The sequence below is a fragment of the Lissotriton helveticus genome, chromosome 9, assembly GCF_964261635.1.
Source record: "Lissotriton helveticus chromosome 9, aLisHel1.1, whole genome shotgun sequence".
NCBI lineage: Eukaryota > Metazoa > Chordata > Amphibia > Caudata > Salamandridae > Lissotriton > Lissotriton helveticus.
In genome coordinates this window covers 1,137,156,768-1,137,169,221 of record NC_136070.1, presented here as the reverse complement: position 1 = coordinate 1,137,169,221, position 12,454 = coordinate 1,137,156,768, and the positions used below count along the sequence as shown (strand labels likewise).

The 12,454-nt window shown below is 44.0% G+C and overlaps 2 protein-coding genes across 9 annotated transcripts in view; one reads left to right on the top strand and one right to left on the bottom strand.

The window, feature by feature from the left end:
• Positions 1–4,597, bottom strand: part of DENND6A (DENN domain containing 6A) — a 412,594-nt gene extending 407,997 nt beyond the window's left edge. Inside the window, exon 1 of the mRNA XM_078661568.1 lies at positions 4,556–4,597. Coding sequence (XP_078517694.1) covers positions 4,556–4,585 — 30 coding nt within the window. The 5' untranslated portion in view covers positions 4,586–4,597. The remainder of the gene's footprint in view (positions 1–4,555) is intronic.
• A 533-nt stretch (positions 4,598–5,130) lies between these two features.
• SLMAP (sarcolemma associated protein) overlaps positions 5,131–12,454 on the top strand; it is a 1,084,481-nt gene continuing 1,077,157 nt past the window's right edge. For all 8 annotated transcript variants that reach the window (XM_078661565.1, XM_078661566.1, XM_078661561.1 and 5 more), the window contains exon 1: positions 5,131–5,824. In XM_078661565.1, coding sequence (XP_078517691.1) covers positions 5,627–5,824 — 198 coding nt within the window. In that variant the 5' untranslated portion in view covers positions 5,131–5,626. The remainder of the gene's footprint in view (positions 5,825–12,454) is intronic.

Here is a 12,454-nt window from a genome sequence, read left to right as displayed (position 1 = left end):
GCCGTTGTGAGCACTACCTCCGTAGTGCTGCGCACGTCCAACGGCCGACGCGGCCCCACCCATTTATTTGAACGTTCAGCACTGGCGCTAAACGTTCGATGCACGAAACGGGTTAACAGTTAGCATATAGAGTTCTCCAGGCTGCCATATTACTATTGAGCCTGTTCTAGAAACCAGTAAGGCATTTGCAACTGTGGACGGAGGGAATGATGTTCAAGTGTAAATATAATGTTAGGCTATTTACATTTTAGTTATCTCTGTGGCGTTGTTTATTAAAACCCGCGGTTCTCATATGTGGGATACATTTTTGCATAGATGCATTAAGATTTGTATTTGACATGCAAAAAACGATGTGAGTTGTGCTATAGGACGAACTGTAATGGCTGTGAAACATTTGATTTTTTTAATTAAAATGAGCGTATCCCACCCAGGCTCCCTCTCTCATCCCAACCCGCCATCCAGGAGCGAGCATCAACCCCAAGCTCAGTCTCCCTACAGCCCCACTACGCCCTCAGGCCACACGAGGCCTAACCCTCGTCATGAGCTAGTACTCCCCCTGCCCAAGATCCCTCCCAGAGACATACCAGGCAGCTTCTCCCCCCAACAGCCACCATGATTGGGACCCACCCCCCTCCCCCTCGGGCAATGCTGCCCCAGACTCCCCCCCTCCCACCTTGGATACCATGACACAGCACCTCAACCTCCTGGAAATTCAGCTTGAAATCTTGATCCGAGGCCTGAACGAAACTTTATCCAACCTGGTCTCGATCCGAAAGCCCACTCAGCCCCCCACAGCACCGCCAACTCTCACCCATCCCGGCGTGCCAAGGTACCGCTCTCCCAGCTGGCCCCCTGACCCCCCCAGGTCCTGGCCTTCGACCAACAGAATGTGTACTGAGAATCACTCTGAGAGACCCAGAAGAGCAAAATCTGCACTTTCCTCTAGGGAAGCGGCTTACCTAGCCTCAACCTATGACTCTCCCTCTAATTCCTCCTCCAAATCTATGATTCAAGTAATTACGGGAGTCTGAAGAGAACACCTTCCAATGAGAGACCCTAGACCCCCAACTTACCTAGAGCCCCATCTACTAAGAATCTGAGCAAAGAAGGGTCCTCCATTAACTGCATGCTCCTAAACGGCAGATCAGCCTCTAAACATGCAACCGAACTAGCAGAAGCCATCCTCTCCCATGATATAGACATAACATTCATCACGCAGACCTGGCTCAACAATCTCTCCTACCCCAGCATGGACATGCTGATGCCTCCTGGATTCACAATGATCAACCAAGACAGACAAGAGCAAAGGGGAAGGTGCATAGCAATCACTCACAAGAATAACATCTCCATGACGGAAATTGGATCCTGCCTGTATAGCTCCTTTGAGTTTCTCTTAGTTGACATCAAGACATGCGATAATAGGCAATCAAGTTGCCATCTCCTTTACCACCCCCCAGGCAACTCCTCCGAATTCGGAGAACACCTTTCTGACTTGATTGCCCATTGCGCACTCGGTAACTCAAACAATATAATTCTAGGTGACCTCAATCTAAGATGGAATGAAACAAAAAAACGCTTATTCAATCCCTAAACAACCTCCTACTAGAAAATATTCTGACCCAACACTGCTCAGAAGAAACACAGCACAGAGGAGCAACCCTCTAGGCAATTATTGCCGAAAGCAATGCAATCACCATCGACCACATCCTTTCCTTAGACTGGTCTGACCATCACATCATCCTTTTCCACATCAACCAAGTGCTCCTACCTCAACACCCCAAGCAAGACCCCCCCAAATGGGTTAAGAACACAGCTCAGATCCCTCGAGCTGATCTAGAAGAAAGAATAAGCTCGCTCCTCCCAACATCACTGATCACCTCTCAACTATCGAACTCACCTCTCTTTACAACTCCAATATGACGCTCAACCTTGATCGCCTTGCACCTCTGAAACTAAAAAAAATCCAGGAACATTCCATCCAGATCATGGTTCACCACTGACATCAATGATGAAAGAAGACATCTAAGAGCCTCAGAAAGAATCTGGAGGAACAATCCCACCGCCCTTCATCGCGATCAACTCCAAGCAGCCGCATGAATTACAAAAAGCACATTAAGAACAAAGACATCTTTCTTCTGCTCTGCACTAGACACCGCAAAAAAACGACCCAAAGAGCTCTTCAATATCATCAGGAAACAAACCTCTAAGCCAGTGACACCCTCAACTCAGGCATCCAATGAACGATGTGAAAACTTTGCCATCTTTTTCAACGACAAATCGCCAAATATGATCTCTCACTTGGCTACAAATCTCATCCCCTCCTCCAAGATCCAGGTGTCTGAATCAAACGAATGTGCTTCCTTCAACCCCCAAAACACTGGTCTTCCTTCATTCCCATTCAGGAAGCAGAGATAGACAAACTAATCCCCATCGCTAAACTCTCATCCTACGCCCTGGATCAGCTACCCCCTCAATTGACCAAGGACCTGAAGCTCGTCCTAGCCCCGCTATGGTGCAAGATCATTAACAGCTCTCAGAGCTCAGGAGTCGTTCCAGACTGCCTCAAAGTTGGTCAAGTCCCTCCACTGTTGAAAAAGCCAGGTCTAGACACTGAGGATCTGAATAACTTCAGACCTGTATCGAACTTACCTCTTCTGTCCAAAATCTTGGAAAGATGTGTACTTCCTCAGCTAACCCAACACTTGAACAACATCAATCTTCTAGATCCCCATCAGTCAGGCTTCAGAAAAGGCTGCAGCACTGAAACCGCAATCCTCAATGTCGTAGACGATCTACACAAGTCACTTTACTCGGACCAATGCTGCCTTCTCATCCTCCTAGACCTATCGGCTGCATTCGATACAGTCGATCACAAACTGCTCATCAAGGTTCTACAAGAAAGGGCTGGTCTTGAAGAGACGGTCCTCCTATGGTTCTCTTCCTTTCTCCACAACCACTCACAAAGAATAAAAATGTAAAACTTTGAGTCCAACCTCCACCCCGTCAACAGGGGTGTTCCTCAAGGGTCAGTGCTCTCCCCTCAGCTTGTCAACATTTACATTGAACCCCTTACCACTCTACTTAGGAAATCCAACATCCCTTTCCACCTATATGCGGGTGACACACAGCTATATTTGGAAACCACCTCCATTGACGACATGCAAACTCAACTTCACGATCAGAGAGGTACAACACTCGCTCTTAAGCAATCACCTGAAACTCAATCAAGAGAAAACGGAAATACTCCTCATCTCCAACAAAGACGAAAACCCCCAAATTTCAGAATGGCTCAAAGCTATTGACGCCCTCAATGGTAACCTCACACTGGCGGATTCGGTAAAATCTCTAGGTATCACCCAATACCCAAACTGGACATGAAAAAACACATTCCAGGATCCGCTAAAAGTGCCTTCCTCAATTTGAAATTACTGTACAAAATGAAACTCTTCCTCCCGCCCAAAGACCTTCAACAAGCCACCCAAGCACTGGTGCTCTCTAGAATTGACTTTGGGATTGCAGCCCTGACTGGAACAGCAAAATCCCACCTCGCCCCCCTGAAAACAACCTTTAAGACAGCAGCCCGATTGGTTACCGGAACTAAGAAATTTGAACACATCACCCCTGCACTCAGAGAACTTAAATGGCTCCCAATTGAGTTGCGAGCCAGCTTCAGAACAGCCTGCCTCATCCACAAAGCCCTGCACACAGGCAAACCGGAATACCTGGCCACCAAACTCAAAAGAGCCGGCCAGTCCAGGAACCTCAGGAGCTCCAAAACTCTGCTACTCATCCTGCTGAAAACTCGCAAGCAAAAAAACGCGGCAAAATCGTTTGCAGGAAACGCCCCCAAAATCTGGAACTCCATCCCCCCTTACATCAGAACGATCCCCATATTTCCAAAATTCAAAAATCTGCTCAAAGTCCTCTTTCTCGACCACTCTCGAGCGAACTGATAGAAGCCAAGGATGTACCTCAGCCGGCACTCTATCTAATCTAACTTTAATTATACGACCGGTGACACTGACTCTGATCCAAGAAATCTTTTTGGACACTCGTCCTGTGTGAACAAAGAAGCTTTTTGGATGCTCGTCTTGTTTGACCTGCACCCTCCTTGCCCCTCTGCTCGACTGCGCCTTTGTTCGTTCTGTACCCAGGTCGAACCCTTATGTTTTACTATACTCTGTACTGCCTATTTGCACATAATTTACTTGATGTGAATCGCTCTGATACCCTTGGGTCCAGCTAGCGCTATACAAAACTCCTAAAATAAATAAATGAATTAATTATTAATACACTATGATCTTAAATAAACATATTGCTACTACTACTTTGAATAAATATCAGTCTTCACAAAACCCAGTTAAATAATTATGTACTAATCCATACTAAATAAACATAAAAATTGTCACTTACAAATCCACATGCAGTACTGATAAAACTGCTCACCAAGAAAAAACTTACTAAACTGACGCCCAGATTATAAAGTGCAATTCCATTCCACTTTCGTCGATGCTTTCTTCCATAATAAAAATAATTGCTCTGTAAACATAGTCACCTCATTGATGTGGTTGCAAAGGGGCATCATATTACAATCATTATTTCCGTTTATTTTCTTTAAACGTACCGGTTTATTGTCCACTTTTTATTTCCAATCCTACTGCGGTTTTACATTTGATACCAGGTGAGGCAACGCCATAGAAGAAGGACAAAAGGGAAATGTGAAAGCTGAAGTATCCTTGAAGGCCATGTTGTAACAGCGCCTTTCGCTGTTCAAGTAAAAGGCTTTCAAACTAACTTGCGTCGGTCCACACTACAGCCTTAGTAGATTAACAACTTATGTTTAAAGGCGTATCAAGATTTCCATTTACCTACATCTTTTAAACTGTATTATGTTCAAAATAATCTCAAAAATTACGTCAAAGAGAAACGTAAAATAAAACAAGCCACAATATTGTTCACTGAAAAAGAATGTTTCCTGTAACAATGTTCTTTATCAAACGTTCTCGTAGAGGTTAGTCGACACAGAAAGCTATAAGCTGAAGATGTCTTCTCGGTGAGCTGACGGTGCACATCCCTATGCCAGTTTCTCTGTCAAGACTGTTGAGGTGCACAAGTTAGCCAAGCCCTCCCGGCTACTGCGTGTCCGCCCTCCTCTTGCGTCACTCCCTTCGTGCTCGCCCCACGACTGTCCCACCGTCCTGTCGGGAGCGCGCGCGCAGGGCCGGGGATGGACCGGCGGGTCTGTTACAATAGGAACAAGTCTAAAGAGGAGGTCGGTGAATGTAAACAGTCGGTTCTAAGAGCCTGAACCCCGTGCCAAGCCTCGGAGCCTCCGCCCACACACAGCCCCGCTCCCCGGAGCCCGTGCCTCCCGGAGTCCCCCGCCTGCCCCCGGAGTTGCCGAGCCCGTGTTCCAGGGATGGACTGAGCTCTCGGCAGGCAGGCTGCTCAGGCTCTTTCGGCTGGTGTCAACCGCTGGCCATGGGGCTCCGGGGGGGCGGTTGGCAGGCCCCGCCCGTTCGTGGATAATGCGCAGGTGAGCGCCGCAGCTGTCGGGCCCGCTCTGGAGCAGGAAGGCGTCCCTTCTGTCCCCGCGGCAGTGCCGGGCCGGAGCGAGCTGTCACCCATGCCTTCAGCTTTGGCCATTTTCACCTGCCGCCCCAACTCGCACCCTTTCCAGGAGCGCCATGTCTACCTGGACGAGCCTGTCAAGATCGGACGCTCGGTGGCTCGCTGCCGGCCGGCGCAGAGCAATGCCACCTTCGACTGCAAGGTGCTGTCCCGCAACCATGCGCTCGTCTGGTTCGACCACAAGACCTGCAAGGTGAGGCTTGGTACATGGGTGCGGCCGGGTTTACAGTAGGGGCATGCAGCCTCCTAATGATACTCGAGTGTGCAGGACTTCTGACTTTTTGCACGCATGTACATGACAATCTGCGAAATAAAGTAGTGTAGTGCACGGTGTTTGGATAGCTGAACCTAAAACGAGTGTCAACATTATATACACCGTTCGAAAAGAGGTCTGACACTTGACAAGTGGGTGTTATAGGAAGATCCGCTAATGGCATGGAGGCTTCATAACGCATTCAGATTTTGAGGGGGCGAATTGATTCAAGCTATATAGGCGAATATGTAGAGGAATGGGCATGACCTGTGGCACTAGCTATGTATAGGTGGTTATAAATAGACTCTTGTGCATAGGGGCTTGGTTGTACGTATACTCTTAAGACCTTATACTGGTATATAGAGATACTGTTTCCCATGCATAGGCTTACTAAGGATACGCACCGATTGAGAAGTGGTCTTAATATATTGTCTGCACACATCCAGACTGAGATGAGGACTGACGTTTTAAGAGGCTGTACCTTGTTGATATACCCTATTCTAAAGGAATTTAAGCGGTTATTCCGATGTGTTGTCTACGGTGGCACTGAACTAATTCCTGTTTATACGAGGTGCTTATGAATACAAGATGAGCTATTCTATTTCTCGCAGGGTGTGCACATGTATCTCTTTTCGCTGATTTGCTGAGCATACGACCCATAGTATTAGTTTGTGGGGTATTTCTTGGAATGGGTACTGGGCCCACACGCTTGGTAAACACTGATTCCAGAGCGACATCATTATGTGGGGTGACTGTCTTTTCCATGCTGAAAGGTCATGTGGGGATAAACGCTGTCAAGATTGCATTGGCGCTACTTATGTCGAACCGTTCCATAGTGAATCTAATTGCTGCCATCTGACAGACTACGTATGACCTTTTTGCACTTCGGGTGTTCTTTCATGTACATATAAATTGCCATCAAGACTACAAAAGTATTCTAGTGTGCCAACACTGCTAAGCGATACAACATAGTGCACACTAATTGGAATCTAGCTCCAAGTGTACCTTAATAGCCATTGATTACTTTCCCGTGCCTGGCCCATTTCATTACGGTTGACGCTACCCCCCCCCCCCCCGGCGAAGCTTATCCTAACTAACGCTTTTATTATTTTACTATGTCTAGATAAAACCTGTTTAATGTCTTTCGCTGTTTTTTGCCACAATAACTATTGTTTAGTTTCATGGTATTTCTGGAAGGAGAATATACAAGAATATAATTACAACGTAATGGCCCACGATTGACATGCAATGTTTATATTTATATTGCAATTGATCTAAATTTAGAGTCGCTATTGGGCATAACCCTTCCTTGGCACGGACTGACATCTGGCATGTGCAAAATTTAAGAGCTTTACAATACATAGTTTTTGCTGTACAGTCTGAGCATTCCATGTAGGTGTCTGCACCTAATGTTGGAATTATCCATGTGAGATTTAGTTTGCATGGAAGGTAACGTCCTGTACAAAATCGGGAATGTTTTTATGTGTGGAAAATTGCCATTAATGCCGGAATGACACAGGGCATCTATTGAGTTAGTTAAGGGTTGACGCCAAGGGGGCTGTACCTTTGAGTAATCAGCTTTATGTACAACCTAATTATTGACAGGGGATCTGTACAGACTAAATGCGCATCCAGTCAATTGCCTTTGTTACAATAATACAATCCGTTCTAAGGCATATCAATGTGTACCAATGTGATAGTGCTTAAGCCAGAGTGTGCCTTTTTTGTGTTGTAGATGTCCTTATATGTACACACATATTGGCAGTGTCTTTTACGCAGTGGGCAGTTCTTATGGTATAGATATACTGTAACCCGTAGGGGTTCTAGTTAACATAAGTTTTCAGAACAAACCTTTACATTGATAAAACTTGCACCATCGTGAGGATCTTATTTGTTTCCATGTGTAGTATGCATTTGTATTGCATAGCGAGGACTTATGCTCTACTGTAAAATGTTTGTTTGGGGGATTTGTAAAGCGCACGGCTGCCCAAGGGTTTCCCAGCGCTGAAAACATAATATTTAACTTATTTTTATTTAACTACGTTTCTTGGCATAGATGCCTAGAATTGTGCATTGTTCACTTTAGTTATTTGTAACAAATATTGTGATTTATCTGGGAATCAAAAACAATAGTGTCAGTAAGTTGTAATACAAGTCAATATTTGTAAGTACATAGAGATTTGGGTGTCTAGTTTCTAATAGGGAAACAATCGGAGAAAACAGTATCTTGGCATGCATACGTTGATTTGGGCAACCTATCACTAACGTTAAAAAACACACATCCTGAATACTACATTTGCTGTATTATGTGCTGTGTGTGAGGAATTAAGGATGTTAGATTAATTAGAAGTGTTTTGAGTTCTTTCTTGTCGTGGATAATATTTGATGTCCGTTGCCGATTAAGTGGGAGCAAGTTTTATATTTCACTAGCTGTACCCTGCCACGCGTTGCTGTGGCTCAGTCTGGTTACATGGAAGAGAAAGAAAAGAGTAAGCGCACATTTCTAATATGTTTAATTTCACAATGCTTGTGGGCACACAATATGTTTTTGTGACTATTATCACGTTGTGTGTGTATATATAAACAGCCGCTTATGTTGCAAAGTGAACCAACTCTTCCCGTCTCCCTCCACCCATCCTGACACCAACTGTCCATCCTAATATATGTAGACTATTGTCTCTATACGCCCTTGTAGTTGTTGCGCAGCAACCAAATACATAGGGTCTGTTCTGCCTTTCGGTTAAAAACACGTGCGTATTCGAATCCAACGTTGTGTGTGTGTGTGTGTGTGTATATAAACACGCGCTAATGTTGCAAAGTGAACCAACTCCTCCCTCCACCCACTTCCCGGTCTGCCATCCTGACACCAACTGTCCATCCTAATATATGTAGACTGTTGTCTCTATGCTTCCCTTGTAGTTTTTGCTCAGCGACCAAATCAATCTGGTCTGTTTGGCCTTTCGATTCCCATGTTGTGTGTGTGTGTGTGTGTGTGTGTGTGTGTGTATATGTATACTCCAATTGGTTCTGGTCACCGTTACTGCAGTGCTCTATCCGGGTGCGGCACCCTGCAGCTGAACCACGCTGCTACAAATCTCCACACAATTCCCCCAGTTGGAGAAACAAACGGGTCGCACTCCCAAGGTCGTATTTTGCAATTTTTCTTTTTATTTTCTTACATTCTCTTTGATTGTGGCAAAGGGCAGATGTTTAGAGATCTACGCGTTTCGGTATATCCAAATACCTTGCTCACGATCGTGATATATATCACGATATATATATACTTTACCCCTCCCACTGGAAAGGAATTTTGAGCCGCACACAGAGCTTTCAGTTTGCCGATTTATTAAGGAGTTCAAACAGCATGTGGCAGTGTCCTGACGCGTTTCGTTCGCCGTGGAACTTTTTCGAAGGTTTGCCATTCACCTGGTCATGCCGTCTCCACTTACAAGTTCGATGTTGTTCAAATCCATTTCCTCTAATGGTCTTTTATTAGGGAATCACTTCTTTAATGAAAAAGTGCATTGTGGGACTTGTAGTGCAGATGGCAATCAAACTTACTTCCCTCCAGTGGGTGGTGTAACTTACATGCTTTTGGAAGTTATATATATTCCAAATGCAAAAGTACCGATAATTGGAGACCCTCACACAGCGTGTCTTCGTTTCTTTATTTTCGCCAGGCAGAGCTGCAGGAATACTTGTAACACAGCAGAGTTTCGCCATAAATTCCCTTACATGTTTCTGGCTGTCTCCGGCCCTTGCTCACAGGGATGGCTGATAGGGAGAGGCGGTACACAGGTGGGTTTGAAATAGTTCACAAGCCCCGCCTCCAGGGCATTTCCGAGCATTGAATTCTGGTATAGGTAGTTTGAGGATTAATATCCAACCTTCATTATTGCCGCCAATTCTCCTCCAAAGTTGGGTCTCCAATTATTGGTACTTTTGCATTTGGAATATATATATATATATATATATATATATATATATATATATATATATATATATATACGCGCTTAATCTAATCCAACGTTGTGTCAAAATTTCAAATCAATCGGTGAAGAGCTTTCGGAGATTTAAGATTTTGAACAAAGGAACATTGACATTTTTATGTGTCTGTTCGGGCTTTCGATTAAAAACACTCACATGTTCGACACACGCGTATTGGATTCCAACGTTGTGTATATAAAACACCCCCCTATTCGAATCCAATGTTGTCATAATTTCAAAGCAATCGGTGAAGAACTTTTGGAGATTCGCGATTTTGAACAAACTAACATTTACATTTTTATTTATATAGAAGATGACTCATTCTGAGTGGGGCTGGTTCAGAATTTTTTACTTTCAAAATCTTGAATCTTTCTGTTGAAGGACTGCGATGTGGAGCGAGCATGTCCTATTTCAAGTTGGTCGTTTTTGTAATTATCAGGAGTCTGCGTTTTACGGCGTAGGTTGGAAAATCTTATTGAAGAAAGAGTGAGTCTCTAAATTAGTGCACTGAAGTCGAGACTGACATCTTATGGAAAGAAGTATATTCCTTATACAAAGCATGCACCATAAAACTTTCAGGGTTGCACGCCCTTTACAATGGTGGTCTTGAGTAGTGCATACACATAGTCAGGCCCAGAGAAGCCTAATACCTGGGGCATACGTGGAGGTTTATTTCAGAATTGTTTTATTCCCATAACGGAAATTTCGCTCCTTTCAGTATTCAAAGTGATTATGAATGGGCTGGTTTGAGTCCATCATCAATCCAAGAGATTATGCATTTGCTATGATGTTGGGTATTACCCTTTCCTTGATGTTCAGGACAGGGCAATTAAAATAAGTAGAAGTATTTTATGGTTTGCTACCCGGTACATTGTTTATTCAAAGGTAGGTCATGCATTGGATAACGTCATGTCTGCTGATTATATTCCAGTATTGTCTTTCAGCCACAAATGTAGTCAATTATAATAGCAAGCTCTATCCATGTATCATAGCTTCTAGTTTTGTTAAAGGAGAATGCAGGTAATTTAGATCCTACTTGTACTCTGACGCACTCAAAAGGGCAGCAAGACCTTGCTTTTCATGAGCTCAGTATGGTGTACCTGAAACCATGAAGAGCATTTGGGGGCCCGGCTACCAATATGCATAGTGGTGTTAATGAGGAAGATTAGGAGCTCATTTTTGCCAGCAGGTTCAATGGAATAAGAGGACAGTGTTTGTCACTTAATAGTATGCGTAAGTTGTTATCCTTAATATTCAGTGTGGTGTTTTTTTTGTTTGTTTTAAACAATTTTTGCCTGTAATGCAGCAAGTTTCTTTCATGTTACTTATCAATTTGGTTTAATCCTATCTTTAATATGTCTTTGCTAGGCTAGCGATCATTGTAATGAGATAGACGTCTGTGGAATCAACAGAAGACTTATTCTCTATTAGCTTACTTGCAAACTCGTGAGCCCTAAAGCGATGTCTTTTCTCCTTTTTTTTTCCCCCCCCCTGATGTTAAGGACTCTGTGATATGGCTGAGCTGGCAAAGTCTATTGCTGTTGAGATTTTGTCTCCGAGTATGCCTGTAAAGGTACTGATTTTTGTTGAAGGGTGAAGTGTTCAAAAGTATATTTACGTTTATGCTGTTTCAAGGCAATGATGTGTTTGCAAGGTGAATGTTTGTATAGCTCATTGTGCTGCTCCAACGTCTCCTTAATTTTGTCATGTTCTGGAATGGTCAAACGTGGAGAAAAGTGCAGCTACAATAGGGTCTGCAGGGGGCAATTTAACCACGCTTGTTGTGAATGGATCAAACCTTGATGTTTGTAGACTTACTACTAATAAGAATACAGATTTGATGTGGATTGCGCATTAGCTCTGCTCGTTGCTATATGTGATTAGCTGGACTTTCATGAGATTAGTTGGTTGTCTTAAGAGATGGTGTAGTTTGCTTTGGTTTTAGTAGTTGGTGTCATGTTTATTTTGAATCATGAGTTTGGGGAAGGGGGCCTGTTTGTCTGTGCTCTGGATTTTCATAGTGGAAATACATGTAGGCAGTTATTTAGTAGCACGGTCGGTTGCGTCTTGGTGTGGGTTGCTTAGTGTTTTTCTGAGATCTTTTTCATATTATGAGTTCTTTAGAGGGGAAACTATATTAATGGCTTTTGAATATTGACTAGAATGCTAGTGGCTCTCTGTATCTGCTAATAGAGGAGGTTCATTCTAGTTTTTGAATATAACAAGGGTAGGGATGCACACCAGTAATATTCATTTTATTCGTTTCTCCATGTTCAAAAAGCGTGCTATTAGGCAAGGTGCAATGCCCAAACTGCACCACGTCATGAAATGCCAATTATGGGAGCAGAAATTCGCCCCGGCCAGATGCACAATTGCGGTCGCCCGATGGGCTGTCATTCTTTTGATCCAGTAAACCACGTTATTGTCCTGTAATCCATTTTTTTTCACGTTAATGCTTCACCTTTTTTCTCCACAATAATCTCTCTCCACAGACGGACTGATGCTTGCCAATTTTCAAGGTTTCTAATGTAAATGCTGGGCCATCCGAACCTCTAGCAGAAACACGACAAAGGCCAATTCGTC